Genomic DNA, 23833 nt, shown 5'->3' with positions numbered 1-23833 from the left:
TTGCCACGCCTAGCCGGTGGTGGTCTGTGGCGGCGACAACGTCACAAAAACAAATCGGAGAAGGAGGGGAGGTCGCGCGACGAGAAGAAGAGAGAGAGAGAGAGAGAGAGAGAGAGAGAGAGAGAGAGAGAAAACTAAGGGAGAAGAGAGAGAGTGAGGGTTTCCAATCTGATTTTTCAAATTACCATTTTGCCCCTCATGATATTTTAATCGTATATTCTTCGTTAAAGCTCCGATTCGAGTCCACTTCGTGTCTACAAAACTCGTTTCGTCGTGCTCTACGCAACGGCGTATGTGGAATTGTCAAATTCCTTTTCGGTCAAAAAGTCAACTTTTTGTTAATAAATTATTCCAATAGCAAAATTGTCTTGCCTCATAATAAATTACTAATAAAATATGAATTTTAGGTTTGGGTCATTACAGTAATGGTTTAGTTCATATGCGATTTTGAGCTTTTATAAATTAACTTAAACCGAACCGGTCATTTATATATATATATATATTTTATTTTTCATGTGCAATCTTGTTATTGTCGACTTAAAAGAGAGTTGTAACTAATAGCTAAATAAGAATATTGAATTTAAAGTTTGATGTAATTTTGAAGTTATAGATCTTTCAGTTGTAACTATGCTGAACTTTGAAATTTGATGGTATGTTTAAACTTTTGGATGGTTTGATGAGTTGGAAAATGAAAATTATTTAGGAAGTTATGAAAATTTCTTTTGTTGTAATTGAGCTAATAAAGTTGAAAAATTGCAAAAGAAAAACAATTTAGGTTTAGGCCCAAAATACATGATCCAAATTAATTTCAACCGTTAAACATTCGGTTAGTTTGGTATAAATATTTTTATTTATAATTATGATTAAAATTGAACCAAATTATTATACAAACTAAAAAAAAAAAAAAAAAAACGTTATATTATACTCACTCCAAAATCCGCATTAAAAAAAAAACTCCAAAAGTCCGCATAAATAAAAAATAAAAACCTCCAAAAGTGCCCACCCTAAGAGCAGCTCCAGCAAGGAGCTGAGCTTAAGGCTGGGGGGAGAAAAAAACAAAAATCTGTTTCTAGAGGAGAGCTCAGGCCCGAGCGCAAGGTGGGACCCAGCAACCTGGGCTGGCCCGAGGGCAAGGTTGGCCCGAGCTCCAGCCCTCGTTTTGGTGCTGACGTCATCGCTACAATGCCGCTACAGTGCTACAGTGATGCTATAGTGTCAGGCGCTACAGTACCACTAAAAGTCCACATATCGCACTCTGGGCTCTCCGATCAGATTTTTTTCTCCAATCCAATGGCAGCCAATTTTTGTGCAATAAAAAAAATGAAAAAAAATGAATTTTTTTTAAAAAAATACCAAAAAATTACTGATTTTTTTTCTTCTATAAATATCAAAATTTTATCCGATTGAGATATGAATTTTATAATAAATATTGATATGTACGAACCCAAAAATATTATCCGAAAATATTATCCAAATTAATTATTTTCATTAAAAAATTTGTGAAAAAATAAAAAAATGAATAGTAATTGCCCTTAGCCATGACAATGGGTGGAAACACAAAATACTATTTGAAAGGGCAACCACTATTCACGTAAATAGTGGCTGCCCTAACTCCCCCCTTGCTATGACAAGAGGCAAATAAGTGGAGTTGCTCTAATAGTTGGAGTAGTCGCTCCAAAAGTGGCTAGCTAAACAAATTAATATGATTTGTAGAGAAAAAAAAAAAAGGAAAAAAAAAGAAAGGAAAAGGCCACGTGGTACGTGAGAAAGAACATCCCACCCACCCGCAAAAACACGCCATCCATCGTCAAACTCAAACCCTATCTCTCTTCCTCTTTAAATCCCGTTCATTCTCTTTCTGTCTGACTTTTTTTCTCTCTCTTCGTTCTCATCCCGAAACCCTAGAATAACCCCCAAATTCACATGAAATCCAAACCCCAGAATCTCGTTGGGGTTTCAGTCTCAGAGGACACATACGTCCTTTGATGAATTGTTCGCCAACTATCCTCAAACCCTAGCCTCGACTTTTGCCCTTTGCTTTCGATTGCGTATTCGTACGTATATTGGGACAGAGAGAGAAAGAGGGAGGAGGGATCGTTTGGCTATGGAGGGCTCTGTGGTGGAGGATCTCGGAGCCCCAGAGTCATGGGAGGTCGCCGGTTTGGACGAGGCCATGAACCGCCTTATGCTTTCCTCCAACAAAGACTCCAAGCCCCAAGACCTCAACGATGTCTCGCCTTTGGTTTCCTCGGCTTCTGATGCTTCTGATAAGTTTTCCGAGGATGCCCTCAATCAAGTCGACCAATTCCTTCGCGAGGCCTTGCAAAACCCTAGAGAGCGCCTGTCAAGTAAGCTTCACATAAGTATTAGGTAGTTTGATATATGTGTTTTTGTTCCTATAATTGCCTACACCGACCAAAAAAGTCACTTTCATGTTTTGACCGTCAGATTATTCTTAAGCTTCTTCAAAAGTGAAGCGGAAATTGAATCAAAATTAGGTTAATTTGGTTTAGTATGTTTGTCTTTGAATGGGTTGTGTGCAACTGGTTTAGTATGTCATTTTCGTTGACCTTCAAATGTTCTCTATTGGAAGGTATGCCCTTTTATGGGGTGCATTATTCATGAATGAATAACAGAAATCAAGACATATGCAAAAGTAATAAGCTACTGGATGAACACTTCCATTCAAATTTTGAGCTGATTTCGTTAGAGGGCTTTATTACCTCCGGTAAATAAGAAAAATGAAGATCACATGATATAACATCTCTTCCAGTTCGTGACTAAATGACTCTCCTTTATTATTTTTGGATGTTTTAATGTACATGCGCATCAAAACAGATTCAGGAGTTCCTTCAGTTTTCTATTTTTAGATTCTGTAGGGTGTAGTAGCTTTGACAGTACAAAACCTAATTGCAAATCCCTAATTGATAATTCATAACACTGAATTGAAAATCCCTAATTTATACTTCATGAACCTTAAAAAAATCCCCAAATTTCAGTAACAACAAATTGAGGAAAGAAATTTTTAAGGTTCCACCAATAAAATAATTTTTTTGGTTACATTCCACCAATAAAATATGACCCACCAAGAAAATTGTACATGTTAAAGGGCTGATGCGTGAAGTGGGGTAGGCTGTACAATGGGCTACATGTGACTTTGGGCTGAAAAATAATAAAAGCCACCTGGGCTATAGCCCAGGTCAGCCTATGGTTGGGTCCGTTCCTGTTGACGGTGAAAGAGTGTGATTACCTGTTATACATTATCAAATTGCATTGCAGTATTTGACATGAATTTATGTGGAATAAAGGGAGAAATGGGTGTATGTTCAGGGTTGAAGGATGGTTTGTTGTTGTGATAGAAATAAAATCTTGCACTCACCTATAAAAAAATGTGAGGTTGGAACTTCAAACAGTGTGGTTGGAACTTCAAACAGTGTGGTTGATGAACTAGATGTAAACCTTATTTCTTGGTATCTTTAGAAACAATTATCTTAGAAGCCCATATGTACGACATCACTCTTTCATGGAGTTCTCAATGTAAAATATTAGTATGTGCTCATCTAAAGGTCTTCACCCCTCCCTCCTGGCTCTCGAGATTCTCCTGTTATCTGTTTGTCTAGCAGTACAACTACACTTTCTTGTACTAAACTATGGATGGAAAATGTTCCTTGATATTTTTAAATCATGATTAAGCACAAGATGCAGAGTAAAGCCTGAATGTGATACACTATTTTACAAGAAATGAAAAAGATTGACCTAGTAGACGTTGTGATAATAATTGGCCCCTTCTTTTCTCTTTATACTTCTCATCATCCTCCTCATTGATTGCTATTTTATCATAGTTGTTGTCATAATATGTTTGGTTCATGCAGTCAGGATGTGCTGTCTTGTTTAGATTTATCTCTTCATAATAATGAACTTCATAGATATCTTCTTGTGCAGTTTTACGGATGGAGCAAGATGTTGAGAAGTTTATCCGTGATCCTATTCAGCAGCAGCTAGAGTTTCAGCAGTTGCCCACTTCTTATTTACGATTGGCTGCACACCGTGTGGCTCAGCATTATTCACTTCAGTCAATGGTTTTATTAGATAATAATTTACCTGATGGCTCTGGTTCCAGAATTATTGTCCGTAAAACTTCTGAGTGTCGACTCCCTCAGATTCGCCTTGCAGACATACCTGTTAGTTTACCATCAGAAGATGGTGGTGTTACTAAGGTTGCAATAAAACAGAGGCCACAGAAACGGTCACAGACTGCCAACAATGCAAATTCAAATTCGGCAAAAGCAAACAGTTCCAAAACTGTTGAAGAACGGAAAGAAGAGTATAACAGGGCTCGCGCACGAATATTTAATTCAAGTATTAATATGAGTGGCAGTTCAAGTGGGAAATCAGAAAGTGAACCAAGAATGCAGGATACTCCACAACATGTTCCCTTGGTGATGCCAAAGGTGGAAGATAAGTCAAGTGTTTCTGATTTACATTCTGGTAGGGGTTTAATTGAGTCCTCAACAAGTAGCAGTAGAACAGCTAGAAGTAGGCCAGAGAAGGAGCCAGTTGGGCGGTACAAACCAAATAATAGGGTAGCTATATTTAGGGATCGTGAGATTGATCGGAAGGACCCTGATTATGACCGGAGCTATGACAGGTATGGTATACATTGTCTGTATCGGCTTTTTTTTCACCTCTCCCAGTTGTTTCTTTGGAAGCGTGGCAGGAACATTGTTAATTTTTTTTCCTTGGGCAGATGTCTGTTTAATCTAAGAAAATTGTTTGGAGTCAAGATCTCATCTCATAATTGTTTTTGCAGTTGGATGGCCCCATTCAGTTTTTCTATTTTCTTAAGCTAATGCCTTTCTCTTCGTTTGACATGGTTTTCTCTTTGTCTTTGTGGTAAACAAAAGAAAATAAGATAATATGATAATCTTATCCATGCAAAAAATAATTTTTTACCAACATTGTAATTGTTGTCGGTATTGAAGCCTGTCCTTTCATCCATATGATGACCATTATTTTTTTGTCTTTGGAGGCAAACTCTTGTTTCATAATTTTTATTGTGGTCAGGTGGTCCAGTTAAGTTTTGCTGTTTACTTAAGCTACCACCTTTCTTTTCTTTTGACATGATTTTCTTGTTTTTAAAAAAAGATAATGAGATTATCTTATCCATTCGTGGAAAAATTGGTTCCTTATGAACATTGTTATTGTTGTCAGTGTTGGAGTCTGTCCTTTCATCCATAGGGTGACCTCTGGTGTTTGTGGACAATCTGCCACTACATGTTTCAAACTCCTAAATATGCTTTCTGATATTTTCCCCTCTGTACTTTTTTTATCCATCACCAGCCATAATGATAATGAATGCTATAATTGATAGAAGCCAACAAAGTAAGAACTTAAGGGTAGAATGTTGTTGTCTATCAAGTTTTCCATGTAGCCCAGACCAGAAAATTGTTCTGGAGCATGCATTGTTGTATAGCTCCAAGTGTACTTAATTTTGTTATTTTATAGTTAGCTAAAGTTTTATGGTCCGGTGGATCAGGACAAGAATGAATCCGGTAATAAAATATTTTTTCAGGTACATGCAAAGATTCGATCCTGGGTTTGGATTCACTGGTGGACCGTATACCATCCAGCCTATGTATACACCTGCATTGAACTACAACACCGAATTTCCTCAACTTGGTGCTGCTCATAGGCCTCAGATTTCTACTGAACATCAGCCTCGGCCTCTTCCACAACACTTACCTGGGCCTTGGGTTGCACCATCAGTCCCTGCAGGAATTGGTTATGGTCATCCAGAGACTATAATCACACCATTTAATGCGAATCATGTTGGTGCGCGATCTACATCTGGCATATATCTGCATTCATCCCAGTATCCTTGTCAGCGCCCTGGAATGCCCTTTCTCCATCCTCATGAACACATTCACCAACCTTTTTCACAGGTGTGGCGATTTAACAGCTATCTTCTCTAGTGTTTTAGTAATCTTGTTAATTTGTTGTTGAAGATGTTATCTCCTTTTTTTTAAACGCGGAATGTGAGACTTCTGATCACTTTTTCTTGAGGAAGGGGGACCATATCCTTTTTTTCTTATAAATGTTTTGAACTTTAATGTGTAGTGCTAATGGATTCCTTTTGTGGTCTTTACCTCGAATTTCAGTCCATATTATGATTTTTTTAATACCACTTTGCTTATTATCAGCCATCGAAGTAGCCTCAGCCTTATCATCAATTTTTTTTTTCTCCTAAAATTCTAGTGTACGAAAAGAAAAAGATGTTTTTTTAATTGCTTCCCTTGAATAACCTTTGGCATAAAACTGATGACGTTTTCTTTCAATTTTAAATATTTTTTTTTCTCCTCCTGCTAATCTTGGAAAAGAGTCATCTAAAGTAGAACAACAGATATGCATATAAAATTGCAATTTCAGTGCAGTGATTCTAATATAAAAAACCCTGTTGATGAATAAAAAATTGTGCAGAGTTTTTACTTATTCGTAAAATGCTTCTTAAGTAGCAGGTTCCACATATTTTGACTGCTTGTAATATGATGCTTGTTTTTCTACAGTCTCATCAACAGCAACCTGATGCAAGTTTTGGGTTAGCCCGGCCCCGGTGAGGGGCAGGGGCCGTGCCTGCACCCTGCCTGCTCAGAGTCGAGCATAAAGTGTGATGGGCTGTGAGAGCCGCACATATTTCAGTTGGCAGGAGTGCAGGTATAGAGAACCAAGGTGGGCTTGAGTGGATGGATCAATTCTATGGACAACTGCATCATCCATTCCCCCCTTCCTTGGTTGCAATGGAAGCTTCTCCCATCCATGATGAATGATGAAGAAGCTCTACGTGTTTGGAAATATATCTAAATCAGCTCTTTTGAGAGCTTTGTTTACCCCTTATGATGACGAAGATGATGATCTAGAAGAATTTTAACAGAGCTGGGAAAGTATGTGCTCTGCTTGGATGAAGGTATGCTCTCAGGACACGCATGAGTGCATTTATATATGGACACACAAACACACATTCACACATGCTCATCCACCACCCAGAATGGTGTTTTATTGAAGATCCAACTTGAACACTTGCATCATCTTATGAAAAAACTTGAGTACTTGCATCGACGATGAGATGCACAGTAGGTGACAGTGTAGGATGATTTGATCTCGCAGTTGATATGCCAGTTTCCAACTTCTCCTTGGATAGACTTTTGTGTATATATATTCATTAAATAGAAGCATGAACAAATCGCTTTGGATTTTGTTTTGCAGGCTTTGGTAGTTTGTTTAGAGAGTAAGCAGCACAACAAAGAGCCAGAGGGAGTGCGAATAGGAAGATAAAGCTATTTGTATGCTTTTGGGAGCTTTGGTCTGCATCCAGGTTGTTCTGACAAAAGATCTGATAGTTTACTTCTGAAGCTTTACTAGAACAATCTGCAGAAAAAATTTAAAAAAAGGTCATTCTGCATCATGTATCATATAAACACTTTGGTCTGCATTTATTTATTTTTATGACCACCTTTGTTTTATTTGAATGCGATAATTATCTGTTGTAGCAATTCTAAAACCCTGGCCAGGTCTATGAGTCGTTAAACTCTGCAATCTAGACATGTTATTTTTTCAGGCTGCATCCAATGATGTCGCATGAATCTAAAAAGTATTTGGTTAACTGCCAATTTTTTTTTCATTTTGGTGTGTTCTTTTCCGGACAAGTATTTCGGGTTCGGACACTAGATGCACCCGAGAAAGTAGGTCAGAATTCACTATTGGGGTGTAGCTACAGGGGCTTGTAAGATGTTTGTCAAAAGTCAAAGAAGGTTGCTTTATTTCCCGTATGCAAATTCACTGCTCTCTTTTTTGGTCGAAAGCTCACTGCCCTCTAAAGAGTCACAAATGATGCTTTTACAATACTTTTTTCCAAAGCTTGTAGTGCATTAATTTGTAGTTTAAACATAACCAGTTACTCGAATTTTAGTAATCTCAACTTGTGGGGGGTATGAATAAGCATAAGACTCGGTTTACTGTGATGTCGATGAGGCTAGAGCCTAACATTCTCATAAGTATGTTAAATTTCCTGAAGGAAAATATTTCTCTCTTTAAAGTCAAATTACCGTTTGATAAGTGTGCAGACTCTTTTTCGTGTTTTTAATTAGTTTATGTATATATATACATATAAGAAGCCATGTGTTTGATAATACAAATGATTAAGGGGTCGGATTAACAAAAATATATTATTAAATAATCCAATTCAGGTAGTTTTTAGGCCACTAAACATTTGACTAGGATGCCATATAATTCAGCTCGCCAAATGGGTCCGTACCATAATTCTTTCCTCAGGTAGCCACTCCGCAACACGTGCATAAGCATGGTGTTGAGGCTGCATCATTGTCATGCGTCTTTGTTTTGTTGTCTTAGACCATGTCTTCTATTTTTCGCAATCTCACATTTTTCTCCTCCTTGTCCCTCAAGGAACTTCCTATTAACAAGTCATCCTCACGTGCAATGCTCAACTCTTCTACGTGAAAAACACCAACTTTATCAAAGGTATCCTTTCAAGTTCCAAAACATGAAAATGGCAGACAAAGGGGCTTTGCAGATGGGTGTTCCTTGTTTTCAAGTCGGTATAGTTTCCTGGGTGCTTGTTTTGTTCCCTATATGGGAAGATGTAGTATTTATATCCAATTGAAATTAAGTTCCTCACTCTGTTTCTCCAACAACATTATTTCATTTAATCCAACAATTTGGTATGGAGAAGCTGAACTCGCAGATACATTTGCAAAACTGTTATATAATCCGACAAAATGAAATGCTAAGGAAGAAAGCTCAAGTGCTCAACCAGGAGAATCAGGCTTTGTTATCTGAGCTGAAGCAAAAACTCTCCAAGGCCAACACCAAGCTAAGAGGTAGTCCTGACATTGATGTTAGTTCTGCTTCCTCCTCAGATTCCATCAGTTCCAGTAAACCGTAATTGAACAGACGCAACCTCCATGTGCCCCAACTGTCTTGCTAGACTTTCGCTTCAACGAAGTTCTTGTTACCTTTCAACCGGAAAAAAAAAAAAAGAAAAAGAAAAAAAAAGGTTCATTGTTCTTGCCAAAATCCAGCCTTGAACAAATTTTCCTTTTGCAGGGAAAAACTATGTGATGAATAATAAGATTCTTGAATGTAAGGAATTATTTAAAATCTCAATTTCTCTCTCTCTCTCTCTCTCTCTCTCACACACACACACACACACGCATAATGAATAATAAATTCAGACAAGGCTACAAAGGCAACTTACGAATCTACATTCAGCTTCTTGTCTATGCTTGAGAAAGCTTGGTAGAATGCCTTGAAGTGCTTGTAAGCAATGTCTATATCTTCCTTCCCACATATCTCTCTAACACTGCAGTTAACGATGGAAGTAAAGAAAGGCAGCAGTGATGATTCATTTCAACATACCAGGTTGGAGAGAACAGCATTGTATCAGAGAGTAACCAAAAATGAATGGCAATCCTTTTTATTTATTATTTTTAATGTTTCTTTTCTTTTTCTTTTCCCAAAACCCGGTTCTGACAGGAAGAATTAAGCCAATTGATTCTCTCACAAGATCAATTGACTCTTCTTAAAATGAAATCAATAGAATCACAATATCACAACATGGAAATGCTTTCTTTATCATTTTCCTCTCTTTTTACTCAAACAATATCCTGTCTTCTTCCTGACATCGTCTCATCGTTAAACAAATTTTTAGCTCATCAGAATAACAGCCACAAAAAATAGAACCAAATACTTAATGCAGTGAACAAGGTTACCTGCTACTAGAAAACCAAGAGCATGAAAAGCAGAAATTGGAAAAAATAAAAAATAAAAAATAAGATCCAGAATAAGTAGAAAAATTAACCCAAAAATTGCATGGCCTTGACAGCTTTTCTCCTAGGATATTTAGAGATGAAAGACTCTACAAGGTGTATTCAGTTGGCGGCATATCCTTCTAACGCAGGACTAGGAGTTTGTGTGTGCAGCTACTAACACTAAAATGTCGCATTCTCTAGAAAGAAATAATTATTACTCCTCTATGTATACATCCATAAGGACTATCTGAAATTTTAAAATTCAGACATATAATATTAACGTATCTTTTATTGAAAAATATCAGTTACATATAAAGGAGCGCTCATATACTTTAACCTATCTCGGTGGAAAATATCAAAATGCTTAAAGATTTTATCATTCTTATGACGATAGTTAATCAATAATATTTATTCACTTTACTAGTTTAGTGGCTCAATTTCATTTTGTTTGGAGGAAAGGCTCACTATAGTTAGCTTGTTAATAATTTAACCCAACCCCAGATGCAAGACTGAATGTACTAACTACCACCCAATGGTAGTGTCTACTCATCACAAAATATCGTGATCAACAATACTAGTCACCAAAAGCTTTCCTACACATAGATAGTTGTTACTCCCCACCCAGTGGTATCCGCCCATTAAGAAATATAATCCAATTGTTTCTTAAAGCCAATTATTATGATCAATAATACTAGAGTCGCCAACCACCACATGATGTGGCAGATAACATGACAGTGTCATAGAAATAAATGAAGTCCATTACAAAATGAAAATATTTATACCAAAAATAATGAAACACAAAAATAGCAGTTGGTTTAAAAATATTCGAGATCTATTTTAATGTGACACATCAATCTATTGTGATACCTGTGCATAGAAAGTTGAGGGATGCCACAATCAACAGTACGAATACCAGCCCCTGAAGCTAGTATGGGACCTATGGTAGATCCGCATCCCATATCATTTCTCACCACAAATTCCTAATCAGAAATAATCAAATAGGTAAAAAGTGATGAGCTAAATTACAGTTATCTGAGGTAGAGATTGTAGAAAAAGAATCAACCAAACATATAAACCACTCAATATTCTTTATTTAGGTAAAAAAGTGATGAGCTAAAATATAGTCATTTGCTGCCACTTGTTGACCTCATCCCGAAATGCTTTAAAATGACTTCCAAAACAGGACTGATTTATCCTTAGAGTGACGTTCCTCATCATCGAGGTCATTCTATAGTATCTCATCCACAAAGGAGACGCTAAATTAAAGGGAGGAGGAGGGGGGTTTTTAATATAGAAAAGAAAGTCACTAGTGACCTTCAGAGTTTCTTTGCAATATGGATTTCAATTTTTGCTGTAATAGGTCAGCAACATTTGAATATACTTTTAGAAAGTAATCTTTTTTTTTTTGTTGGGGGGGGGGGGGGGGGGGGGGGGGGGTAAATAAATGAAAAGAAAGAAATTACTCACTAACAGTGAATACCTGACTTATTTAATGCAAGATTGTTAAAGGGGTAACCAAACTGGGTTGGCCAATAGTGAATACCTGAGTTGGAAGGTTGTGGATTTTGCCAATTTCTTTGAAAAGAAAAGATGTAACTCCACTGGTAGCATAGCGCTGGTTTGCATTATGCTTGATAACGAGTCCCTTTTGCATTTCTGGTCGATGGTGTTCTTCATGCTTGTCCATGAAATTTGGGTGTACACCATGAGCCATGTCTGCTGACACTATTAAGAGAAAGCATCCAAAATACACACTCAGAAAGTAGAAATTGAACGAAATAAGTTATATGCCCGTCACAAAAGAATAAAATGAGCTATATAACAGTCTATCAAAACTTCTCTGCAGTTTGTTAAATTGTACTGGTGTCAGGACCAACACTAATGTCTTTGCCTGCTCATATATTTATGGGGTTTCATCAGCAATGGCCCTTGAACTTTTGGGCTTTCATCAAAGTGGTAACCCAACTTTAATTAATGTGGTCCTCGTCCTTTCCCCATGTGCATTAGTGTGGTACCTTTGTTAGAATCTGTTTGAGTACAAATTCAGTTTCCAGGGATAACTCAATTAAAGTAGAAAATAAAAGAATGTACAATATGTATGTATTGTCTTAATTATTCCCAGCTTCACTGTCTCGGGTTTCCATTTGAATGGAAGGATTTAAAATGAGAGATTTGGATTTGAATTTTTAGTGTAAATTGTTGAACTGGACTTTAGAAAAATTAATTCCTTATGTCAATCAAATACAAATTTGATTGTCTTAGAAAAGGAGGGATTTGAAAATAAATTTTTCACTTGAATATTTGAAACCTTTCCTGTCCATAAATAAACAAATTTATGTGTGGTTTATGAAGATAGGAAATTCATACTGCTAAAGGCCAATTAACCAATTTACAATCAAACCCAAATCCTATTTTTAAATTCTTCCATTGAAATGGACCAAACTGTAGTATATCATGGTATAGTTCTAAATAATAGGTCAAAAACTTCCTAGAATGAAATTATGTACCCTAACTTGGGGTACATTTATTTTCAGGCATGTGACTGGAAAAGTTGATGACATTTGTTAATACCAACAATAGTACATGGGGATAGAATTGTAGTGTGTACACCTTTTTCAACAATTTAACATACATAAAGCTAAACAAAAAAAAATCTAATATAATGACGAAAAGAGAATTATAAAAAGTCCTGCAGGAAAAAAAAAATTAAGGTGCAGATCATACCAAGAAATGATTTGCGAATTGCACGCTCAAATGCATTTTCACCAACATATTTGTCAGCTAAGCAACTAATTATACGTCTCATAGCCTGAAACATAGTTGGAGCACCAGCCCCCTGAATTGAGCCGGAACCAACCTAAACAATAAGAGTTAGAGATAACATCTGCGAATTGGTAAAAAAGGCAAGAGATAATGCACATGTAACACTACTATCATTTATAAGCAAAATGAGTAGCAAGAGGATGTGCATTGTAGAAATAAGAACTAACAAATCGAAAGACATCTGACAGACAGTGATAACTGGTTTTATTAATAACATGTTGGTTAAAAACTAGCAATTCCATAGCAAACTCATGTATTCAAAAAATAATAACTTAAAGTGAAAAATAACTTAAAACATGGACCTCTACACACAGAGAAAAAGTAAATATCCGCTTTCCAGATAGTGTAGCATTTGTGTTCACGACTGACACTCTGAAAATGTGCGGTTTGTACTTGTCACATCATCAGTTAACGGCCAATTTGGCAGATTTGTAATGGAGGTCTAACATGGCAACGAAATCATAATTTCAGGTCTAACATTGCAACGTGTTAAAGATGAGGTATGAATTGACAAAGGGTGCCGCCTTGGACGGGGTAAAGTGTAATTGGCCCTATGTGTATAATCCTTCAAGTAACTTTAGAGTTCATCACAAGTGATTAAGTGATTAACTAGATTCTCATAAGATAGAGAATTTGTGAGGCACAGAAACTATCCTTAGAGACACATGAATCTGAATCTAGCATAACAAGAAAATTACTAAGATGAGGATAAAGGAAACTTCATGCTGTGAGAACCTGTGAAGAATGAAATACCTCTTCATTGTCAAATAAAGCAACCATCCGTATAGCCTGTTCACTTGATAAATCACCAGGTGATTTACATGAATCAATGAGAGCCCTTAACGCGCAATAACTTGAGGCAAGATTATCTAACCTTCCTGAAAAAATAAATTCATCGTTTCCACCTCCAAGGCAGCTAGGTTGTGTATCACAAACATTCAGCTCAATACTCACTATGTCGTCAATGTTAGAATTGAGCTCATCTGAGAGAGCCTGAAAATCATAGTTGTGTGTATTAGTTCAATGAAAATGTATTTGATACCTAAACTACTTCACAAAACTCAAATTAGTGCACCAAATGAAGAAGTTGAAGTTTTAAGTTAAAGTTAGCGCTAGATATAAGAGTTCACAAGTGCACAAGTCCAACACTATATATCTGTGATATAAGTCAAACATAAAAACTGGACCATTCTGGCCATTTGATATGGGAATGCCCACATAATATATCCAACGTAATAAAATCACATCACATAAGTTTCTTTATAGATAACTACCATTTTTATATAGTCTCATGGTATTACCATTTCTGTAGAGTTTAGAGAATGATATGGATTGAATGCTTTAACTTAGAATTACAAGAAATTTTTGGGCCTCTTAAAGTTGCATAAAAAGGATACATAGAAGAGGCATTCTCATTTCTAACACCGGTGACATTATTATGAATATAGTAATTTTCTTGCACTTTCCTGTTGAAAATGTACCTTCGTATTCTATACCAACCACATAAAAAGCAATGGAGATAACTGCACAAGCACTGATAATGTACAACTCTTACAAACAATGCAGTACCTTTCACTTTTTATTTATTATAATGTTGAAAAGACATTTCTTGAATTTTGTGAAACAATATGCTTCTAGTATTTTAGAGTGACATGAATAAACCTTTTTTATTTTCAAAACATAGTCACATTACAAAAGATCATGGAAAGTGCAAGCTCGCATATCACACCATACCAGAAACACACAAAGATCTGATATCCCAGCCTATACTTTTGAAAGATACCTTTAAGTTTTTACCAACTAATTTTGGAAAACCAAACAGATACCTGCATGAGCAATGGATGATGAGCCGCTTTTGAAGATGTTGTGGTACTTTTCTCTTTTGTCTCCACAGATGCTTCTTCTAGTTTCGATGCCAGTAATGGAATTAGTTGAGTCTCTACATTTGGTTTAAATCCATCCTTGTTCACTGTGCTAAACCAGCACACAAAAAACAAAAAGATAATATGAGGGATCACCTACTACTTATAAATCACAACACCATGACTACTCACAAACTTTGGCTTGGAGAAAACAGTGTCGGGAATTGGAGAAAATCAAGTTTTACTATATGCCTCGTGCTAAATTTTGGCTTGATTGCACTGTATATTTTAATTATTGCTTCCTTTAAAAAAGAAAACGGATATAATTTTACCTCTTAAAGAAATATTTGAATGTACTTTCTAGGCCTTTTGACTATCACACAATAATATTTTAGGGTTTAGGGATGCTATCATCTATAATCCTCAATGAATGAGGTCTTCACCATTCACATACAGTGGTCACATATTCTTAAAGATGGTTAAAAATAAAATAAACTGAAAAAAACTGCAGATTATAGAAGACGTTTGCTAACCGGTCAAGGTGAATGGCCAGTGTTGGTATTCGTAACAGAGGTCTCTTCACTTTGACAAGCTTATGCATAAAGGAACCGTTGCTGCCTCTCAATATGACCCTGCCTGCTACGCTTAGGTCTCTATCAAACCAAGTATGCCATAAACCACTTCCATATGTCTGCACATTGATCATTAGGTATCCAGACTTGGATGATGCAGATCTTGGTTTTAATTTTAGACATGGACTGTCTGTGTGTGCAGCAATCACATGGAAACCATTACCAACAGTATACCTGAAAAACTAAGAAAAAGTTTTGATTAATTAAGTGCTAATCATGTAGAACTAGAAAACTAAACGTAACAATGACAAAGAAAAAAAAAAGAAAGAGCGACTTCAGTTGTATACGAAGCAGTAAACAAGTTAGAAAGTATAACATGATAAACTAGAAAAAAATTTGATGGAAAAGTACTAACCTAGGGAGATTAAGAAAATAGCAAGCAGTGGACATAGATTATATCATTGTAAGGACAATTCAATGAGCAACGTGATCGACAAACTATGTTACAAGAAAATGAGGGCCATACAAGGATACAGAAGTCAACACCGATGGCTACACAATTTACAAACCCACTTCACCAACTGTAATCACCAGTCACATACTCAACGAGGTTATGAGTAATGCAGATTGAATTGCTAATTATAAAGCCTAAAACCATTTTCAACCATTTAGAGAGAATTTATCAACTGGTAGGATTGTTTCACTCACTTCTCTCCAACAGAAAATGCAACCAAACAAGACATGTTTCGTGTAAAGAAGTAGCGTCCACCAGGCTTGAGGTCCCACTCATCATTCTCATTCAGCAAATGAAAACCAGCAGCAATAAGTTGTCTTTTCGCTTCAGCTGCAAAAAAGACCAATCCTTAATTAGAACAAAATTACGACCACACACCACAGCTCATTCAGCACCTCTTTCTTTAAAATATGAGCATTATTCAGGCTGAGAATCCGATCATTGCTAAGATTGGAATCTCGAAAATAAATCTTAAAGACCGGTTTTTCTAGTCCACATCTTAGCAGTTACACATAAGATAAGGATGCTACAGAGTTTAGACTGTCTTTTCTTCTCCTTTCCTTCCTCTAATTTTCCCAGTAACCAAACGGAGGCGTACTAACAAATTCATCAGAAAAACCAGAAATCTAAGCTAACAAATATACAAAAATTAATTAAAATACCCGTAGCATGAAAATGAGTCCAAGACTCGTTGAGGTAGTCGAGTAGATCCCCAACAATTGACGCATTTGCTCCCACCGTTGAAGCCGAGCTCTGAACCACACACATTCAGCACATTGGCATACAGATTACATCTCACATATATATCTCAAGTATGAAGAGAGAGAGAGAGAGAACCTCGGGGGTGTTTTGAGAATTGTTGGAGCAGAGGATTGGAGAGGTGGAGAAACTGCGAGGGCGTGAGCGAGTGAGTTGTTTGGGCTTGTGAAAGAGAATGGAACGCCTGAGGGTGAGAGGAGGGTGGTGGAGGAGTTGCAGTTGCTGCAACCGAGTTATCGCTGCCATTTCTTTCAACTGATGGACTGTGGACACTCTCTGTCGAGTGTTTTGGAGCTTGTACAAAAAGGCATGAAAATAAGGATACCTCAAAATGAGTTAAAATTTCTAGCAAATGAACTGCAATGCAATCCCATCCAAATAGTCTTGACCAAAAAATAAACTTAAATATATAATTCCATCCAAATAAAAAAGATTTTAAATTTTTATATAAGCGATACTTTAATCTAATCTACAGGTCAGATTCAAATTTGGATGCAATGTGGACTGAATATAAACTTATTTGAAATTTGTGTGGTATATTGAATTTCAATTTGGCTTTCTAGTTGCTAATGAGAATTTTAACAGAAATTGTCAACCTTGTCAATTGAGGTAGTTCACTTGAGTTCAAGCATCTTTTGGTGATATTTTAGGGTTGGTTTGGTATCCTACTTGAATTTTGAGTTCAAAGCCACAAAATTCCATTTGGTAGGCCAATTTTTAGAAACCCAAAAAAAAAAAAAAATTAAAACCTCAAAAACATAAATTGTTAAGGAGCTTGACGATTTGGATATTAAGGAAGCTACTATTAGGGAACCAGAAGAGAGAGTTCGCCAGATGCAGGAAGAGCGCGAAGCTAAGAAAGCTAGTTCGCCAGATGCAGGAAGAGCACGAAACTAAGAAAGCTTCGTTCAAAGCGCAAAAGATGAACCTGGAGGTTTCTTTGGATCATCAGAATGAACAAGCAGCAGAGCTTCAACAATCAAGAATTGATGCTAAAGAAGATCTACTTCCCCAAATTGGGAGCACTCGACTGTCAATGAAGGCTCAAGAGCAAGAGATTCACCAATCGATCAATGCCATGGTTTCTTTATGTAATGAGCCCTAACAGATGAGATTGTTCCTCTCTTTTTTAGCATGATTTTTTTTATTTTTTATATATAAATAAAATGTTCTTGTAATGTGGTTCATCCACCAAGAACCCAAAGGTAGGATTTTGTTTCAGTATTCCTTGCTCTTATATAGTGGTTTGTCCACCAAAAACAATTTTCCAAAATAAACATGGGGTACGATTTTGCTTTCCTGTTTTACAGTTTATACTCATGTGATGTTGGAGTTCTTGCATAGTATAAATCATTTTAACTACGTGCCAATACCATCAGTGGATAAAATGAATTTGTGATAATTTACAGCTGCACCTAGCTTTTTGGGCTAACTTGCCTACTTATCTTGTGAAGGGATCACGTCAAATGTAGTTCACCCTCTTTGAGTTGAGGTAATGAAGGGGAATTTTGATACTTGTGACTGAATCTAGCTTTTTAGAAATTAGACTGCCTATATACCCCTTTTGAGGGATGAAGTCAACTGTAGTTCTTTTACTCGGGACACCTTCTTTAGGTTTTGAGCCCAATAAGCACTTTTTTCACCCTAATTTTTCCTCGCACTGCACTTTTGGGTTTTCAGTCCAATGAGTTATTTTTTATTCTCAAACTTTTGCTTGGGCTGCTTATTCGGGTTTTCAACCCAACAAGCCCTTTTTGTTGTTGTTAAAAACTAGCTTTTTTCAGGCTTCCAATGCATTGGACCGTTGGACAAAATTTTTGTCGAACTTTGCATTAACATAGGGCAAAATACGTTTCCCTTTAGAGTTTGACAACTCGTAAGCTCATTAGCAAAGACCTTAGGAAAGACATGAGTCCCTGCTGGTTGAACAGTGTCAATGAAATTCCTCTACATCTGGATGGTTGGCATCTTGCTCTATTTTCTCCTTGACGGAGGTGCAGTGAACTTGAGCTATGTTGTTGTTCCATGTTAACCCTTTGAGCTTTTTGAAAATTGCCTTTCATTGACTCTTGGTCATTGTAACACCCCAACTCCAAATTTAATCCCTTATTTAAATTATTTAAGTGAAATTACAAATTTACCATTGGGGTTGGGGTATTTTGGTAATTTTTTTATCCAAAAAGATTTTGGGGGCAATGACTAGTATATTTGGGTAGATCGTAATGAGATGAGTCCGTAGACACGTGGTGGGCTCGAATCAGAGTTGTAACGAGAGAGATATGGTCAAAAGAAACTCAGTGGCACAATCGTAATTATTTTGAAATAGGATTTTTTATAAAAATCAGATTTCTCTCTCTCTCTCTCTCTCTCTCTCTCTCTCTCCCGCGTGGTCTCTCTCTCTCCTCTCTCGCGCGTAGCTGCAGCTGGCCACATTTTGGCCGGCCATTCCCTCCTCCGGCCACCGATGACAACAAGACCGGTACCAAAATGACCGGGGCGTCGTCCTCTTCCAACCCCAGCCAGGTCCCGCTGCCAGCCGCGGCGGTTTGGCCAAAAAATAGAGAAGAAGCCGCCAGTGTCGTCCGAACTTCTTTGCCGTCGATCTCCCTCCTCCGGCTGCCATTTTTGGCGATCAAGGTATGGAAATTCATCCATTCTTCATAATCTAGCTGCCTGTTGGGTAGGATTCGATCGATTCTTAGCGTAGGTAATTCGATTTACGAATTGAAATTCGACCGGTTTTGGGATCGCGATTCCAGCCACTTCCGTTCAGTTTTTTGGGAAAGGTCCAAGAACAAAAGTGGCTCCAAATATGGTGTTATACCTAGGGTAGGAGTTTAGAGCCGTGGTTTTAAGATTTTCCGGCGATGCGTAATCGCTTTGGGCACCCTGCGCTGCCGGCGCGTGGGCAAGGTTAGTGAAGTTGCACTTTGTCTCGATGAGATCCTTAGGTTGTCACGAGTGCGTAGGATTTCGCGGATCTCAATTCGGACGTCGTTTGACTATCGAACGGATATCGCCTATTGCGCGTTATCCGGGTTCGATAGGTTGGGACCGTTGGATGGTCTCAAATTTAATATATGTTAATCTAGGTATCTCTAGGATTGTGTAGGAATTCAAAGATCGTGAATCGGAGCCCCGGATGTTCCGATTAAATAATATTTAAGTTTATGTTTTATATTAACCGTCAGATCATGCGATCGTGATCGATCTGACCTTCCGATCTGGACTAAACTTGCAAGACAAGTGTCCTATACCTTGTAGAACCCATAGGAACCTTCAGATCTGAATTTGGAGGTCGTGGGCCCGTGGGCCCGTTTGACCAAGTGTGGGTAGTTTGACCCTTGGTTGACCTTGAGTGTTTCGATGTAGCTTTACCTTCCTAGAAGGATCATAATGACCCTAATGACAGGTCTTGAGCATTGTTGAGCTGTGTTGACTAAGTTGCGATTTTTAGAGTGTTTATTTGTATTATAGAAAACTTTTAGATATTATTTAAAATAATGAAAATTATGAAATTCATGTTTATGTGAATGATCATTGGTCTAGAAATAATATTATTTTTATGATTTAATTACGTTACAGTCTACTATGGACTGGTATCATTAAAATGGGAATACCTCTAGTATTAGTTTAGATTAGTGAGAGAATGTCAGTTTGAAGTGCTATACACACTACCCTAAGTACCACCCTGTGAATGTTAGGTCCCACGTGGCGTAGGTTATTCGGCGTGCGGACAGGCCCCATACGTGGCGTTGGTAGTATCGGCGTATGGGGAGATTATGTGATAGTATGTTGAGGTCGCACGTGGCGTAAGTTATCCAACGTATTGACAGACCCCATACGTGGCGTTGGTTGTACCGACGTATGGGGAAATATATGATATCATGTTGAGGTCTCGCGTGACGTAGGTTATCCGGCGTTGAGACAGACCCCATAGGTGGCATTGGTTGTACCGGCGTATGAGGAGATATTGTGATAGTATGTTGAGGTCGCACGTGGTGTAGGTTATCCGGCGTGTTGACAGACCCCATACGTGGCGTTGGTTGTACCGGCGTATGGGGAGATATGTGATATGATGTTGAGGTCTCGCGTGGCGTAGGTTATCCGGCGTGTTGACAGACCTCATACGTGGCATTGGTAGTAACGGCGTATGGGGAGATATTTTGAATAACAGAGAGATGAATAAATGTATTGTAGATGTTTGGAAGCGGATTTCAGTAGGAAGAACTACGTGTGGCTTGATCCCTCAGTGAGGGTACGTAGGCAGCCTAAGGTTGTTAGGTGCAGCCGCTGACATAGATGTGATTATATTAGGAGGTTAAAACCTCGTATCTTGAAATTGGAAAAGTAGATGATGCAGGTTGCATTTAGTATTCATAATTGAAATTATTGTTTGCCTTGTTTAAGGTATGAATAGAGTTGATAGAGTGCTTGGTAGTTTGTTGAGAATTATTAGAAGGCCGAAGGCCGTTTATGTGAATTGCATGAAATTGTCTTGTGCATGCTGCCAGTTGGGAATATAAATTGTGTTTTATGCAGGTTAAAATTTTGGGAATGTCCAATTTATTGGGAAGACTCTGCCGAAATTTCGGCAGAAGGTCTCCGTCCTTAGTAAGTGGGCCCGGCATCGGGGTGATGTCGAAAATTTCACAGGATTCGTCTCGGGTTTCGGGAAATTCGGGGCGGGTTCTTTCAGTCATCCTTTTTTTTTTTTTTTTTTTTGGGTGTGAACCTTCCCTTGTTGATGATTGGAAAGATCCTCTAAACGTTGAAAGACTAAGACGCGAAGCACCTTTGTACCCACCTCATCTCCTCTAAACACAGATTTTTTGAGGTTAGTGAGAAGTTCAAGTTCATAAACTTTTGAGTTTGGCTTTGGGAGAGTTGCTTTGAGTACTCCATTCACTTGTTGAATTGTGAGGGTTGCATTGCTTTTCTTCTCCTTTTGCCATTTTGATATTTTTTGTTTAATATTTGGCGGAGAAGATTATGACGTTGGCCAAGATACTTTCTTGTAGATGATTACTCGTTTGTTTGCGCCATTAGTTTTCAAAACTAATGGAAATGACCATACTGGCCCTTGAATTAGGCTAATTGGACATTAAGCTGCATCAAATTGGCTATTAAAAGATTGGAAAGATTGTGTTGGCTTTTACTTTTCTTTATAAAGATTATCATTTGTTTGGTTTTATTGACTAGCTTATTGTGTGCAACTATGTGGTCTTGCCATAATTTTGAATTTTGATGATATCATACTTCGAGCCCTACTTTGTTATCTTTTTTATTGACTCGTAAGTGGAAATTAAAATGGATATGCATTGATTGATGACTTTGCAGCTTAGTGGTTCACCATCTTGGTTAGGGTCTTTCCTCAGCATTATTTTGATTTTGCTCTTAGGGCATTGGCGCAAGCTTCTCTTTCGTTGCTTCTTCTTTAATTGAGCATTTTGTCATTGAGGAGTGTGCTTCCTACGAGACTTCTTCCGGATAACGAGCTTCCATCCTTCATTGTCATTAAAAGACGAGTCACCAATGATTCCATCACCACCTCGATAGTTCGGTTCGCCCACCACTTCTTTTGCACATAGATCATCCACTTAGTATATGCCCCTTGTTGATCGAAACTCCAATCTTGGTGACAATGCTGGCACCAGCACAGGATCAAAGGATCCAAACACAATTGTAGCAATGTTTGTGTATGCGACTTTGTCAACGTCCAACTCAATCATTCCTTGCCTTGCCAAATTCATAATCAACTCATTCAGCACAAAGCACTCATCTACTAGGTGGTTGACAATTCGGTGGTACTTGTAAAACTTAGGGTCATTAACTTGATTCATCTCTTCAAGTCGCTTACATTCTGGCAATTCAATCAACTTTTGTTTGAGTAAGTCCTCAAGCATACCTATGAAATTGGAGTTAGGGAAATTGTACGTTTTTTCCTCCAACTCCTTCAAGGTGCATCGACGTCTGTCCACCTCTTGGGATGACTTCATTCTTTTGACTTTTCTCTTCTTATCCTGGGTGGAGATTTTGACAGGGATAGTGTTGATTATCATTGCTTCCTTGGTAGGCTTCTTAGTAGGCTTGTCCGTCTTTTGCCCAAAAACTATCTTTTTTATGCTCTATGACAGGTTCATTCTTTTCCCCATGGCTAGTGATACTTAACTCAATATCATGGGCACAAGTGGCTAGCTCCTCAAACGTGCATGGTTCAATCCCTTATGGAATGTGGAGTAACCCCCAATGCATCTATTGAATGCACATCTCAACTATCAATATCTCCGAAAGCATATTCTTGCAATATAGGCTTAACGAGTGTCATCGATTGATGTAATCGACGACGGGTTCATCCCTCCATTGCTTGTATTCGTGAGTTCCATCATGCTCACAGTGCAACAAGTGCTATAGAATCAATTCAAGAAAAAAAATCCTAACCTAGGAAGGAACAGACTTTTGGGCCATATAATTATTATTAGGTAACTGTGTAAAACTACTAGAAAGAGAAAACAAGGGTTCAGACGATTTATAAATGTTGGTCGTACGACTTGTATGTAACACTGCATTAGCATCAGAATACTTACTAAAATCTGTCTTCTAGACTCAGTTATGCCAGGCCTAGAAGCCGACCTAGCAAATGTAATTTTGTCAATTTTGTTCGTATGACTTTGTTTAATAAAGATAAAAGCATGTTCAAACTTTTGTTGCAAGAGACTTGTAACTCAAGTGCATTTATCTCTGCACTTAAGGTCTTAGGTTTAATTCCCCCCTCATCTAATATCGTTTGTATATAAAATAAAATAAAAAGAATCAAACTTCGTTAGAAATTTTCCGTAAACATCTTGGTTCATATTTATTCTTCACAGCTCTAAATTAGTGACATATTAGCTTCCTATAAATCTACGAAATAAATGCATAGAACCCAACTGGAAATTAATTATAATCAAAAGTTCGATTTGCTATTAGTATCCAAAAACTAATCTAGAGAACCTAATACTTCTAAGTTTATGATAAAGATAAAAGAAGAAGCAAAATAAAATATAATAAAAAATAATAGTGATGCTTCCATTCTTCATTGAAGGTCATCGCTTATGTATCTCCACTGCTTCCTCTACCGAGATCGCAAGACTATTAGTAAGTCCCTTCGCACCTCCATCAAAAACCCGACAAAATGCACTCCATCGCTAACCAAACAATCCTTTTTTTGGGTATATGTGGTGGGCCATTTTTAATACTGAATACGATAGATATTGGTGGAGCCTTAAGAACACATGATGATGGGATAATTTTAATTTTGTTTTACCATTTTTTATTTTTAACTTTTGTCCACCTTAATTTCGATCATTATACGACCACGGTCTTGTTAGAACTACTGATTATGATCATAACCACTAACGGTATGAAAAAAAGAAAATGAAGATTAATATCAAGGTTAGATTGACGCAGAATTAATTAAGTGCCTCACCAACCAATCCTGCT

At 37.5% G+C, this 23833-nt stretch overlaps 2 protein-coding genes across 2 annotated transcripts; one reads left to right on the top strand and one right to left on the bottom strand.

The window, feature by feature from the left end:
• Positions 1748-7664, top strand: LOC18780133 (R3H domain-containing protein 2). The gene is made up of 5 exons (XM_007211553.2): positions 1748-2348; positions 3943-4648; positions 5573-5942; positions 6564-6961; positions 7261-7664. Exons 1-4 carry the CDS (start codon positions 2105-2107, stop codon positions 6612-6614), a joined length of 1371 nt encoding a protein of 456 aa, XP_007211615.1. The 5' UTR covers positions 1748-2104; the 3' UTR covers positions 6615-6961; positions 7261-7664.
• Positions 8631-16702, bottom strand: LOC18779706 (probable aspartyl aminopeptidase). The gene is made up of 11 exons (XM_007213375.2): positions 16430-16702; positions 16255-16345; positions 15787-15922; positions 15040-15312; positions 14471-14618; positions 13398-13637; positions 12546-12678; positions 11365-11546; positions 10689-10801; positions 9269-9373; positions 8631-9026 (listed from the first exon to the last, which is right to left on the bottom strand). Exons 1-11 carry the CDS (start codon positions 16595-16597, stop codon positions 9023-9025), a joined length of 1593 nt encoding a protein of 530 aa, XP_007213437.2. The 5' UTR covers positions 16598-16702; the 3' UTR covers positions 8631-9022.

The sequence above is a fragment of the Prunus persica genome, chromosome G2, assembly GCF_000346465.2.
Source record: "Prunus persica cultivar Lovell chromosome G2, Prunus_persica_NCBIv2, whole genome shotgun sequence".
NCBI lineage: Eukaryota > Viridiplantae > Streptophyta > Magnoliopsida > Rosales > Rosaceae > Prunus > Prunus persica.
The sequence above is the reverse complement of the archived record's forward strand: the minus strand, read 5'-3'. Positions and strand labels throughout refer to the sequence as shown.

Bases quoted from the DNA above. Each gene is read 5' to 3' on its own strand.
- LOC18780133 (XM_007211553.2), top strand. From the start codon at position 2,105: ATGGAGGGCTCTGTGGTGGAGGATCTCGGAGCCCCAGAGTCATGGGAG. The intron at 4,649-5,572 runs GTATGGTATACA...ATATTTTTTCAG, and splicing joins TATGACCGGAGCTATGACAG to GTACATGCAAAGATTCGATC. The intron at 5,943-6,563 runs GTGTGGCGATTT...GTTTTTCTACAG, and splicing joins TTCACCAACCTTTTTCACAG to TCTCATCAACAGCAACCTGA.
- LOC18779706 (XM_007213375.2), bottom strand. From the start codon at position 16,597: ATGGCAGCGATAACTCGGTTGCAGCAACTGCAACTCCTCCACCACCCT. The intron at 15,313-15,786 runs GTGAGTGAAACA...TTAGTTTTTCAG, and splicing joins GCATTTTCTGTTGGAGAGAA to GTATACTGTTGGTAATGGTT. The intron at 12,679-13,397 runs GTATTTCATTCT...CTTATTGTTTAG, and splicing joins CTTTATTTGACAATGAAGAG to GTTGGTTCCGGCTCAATTCA.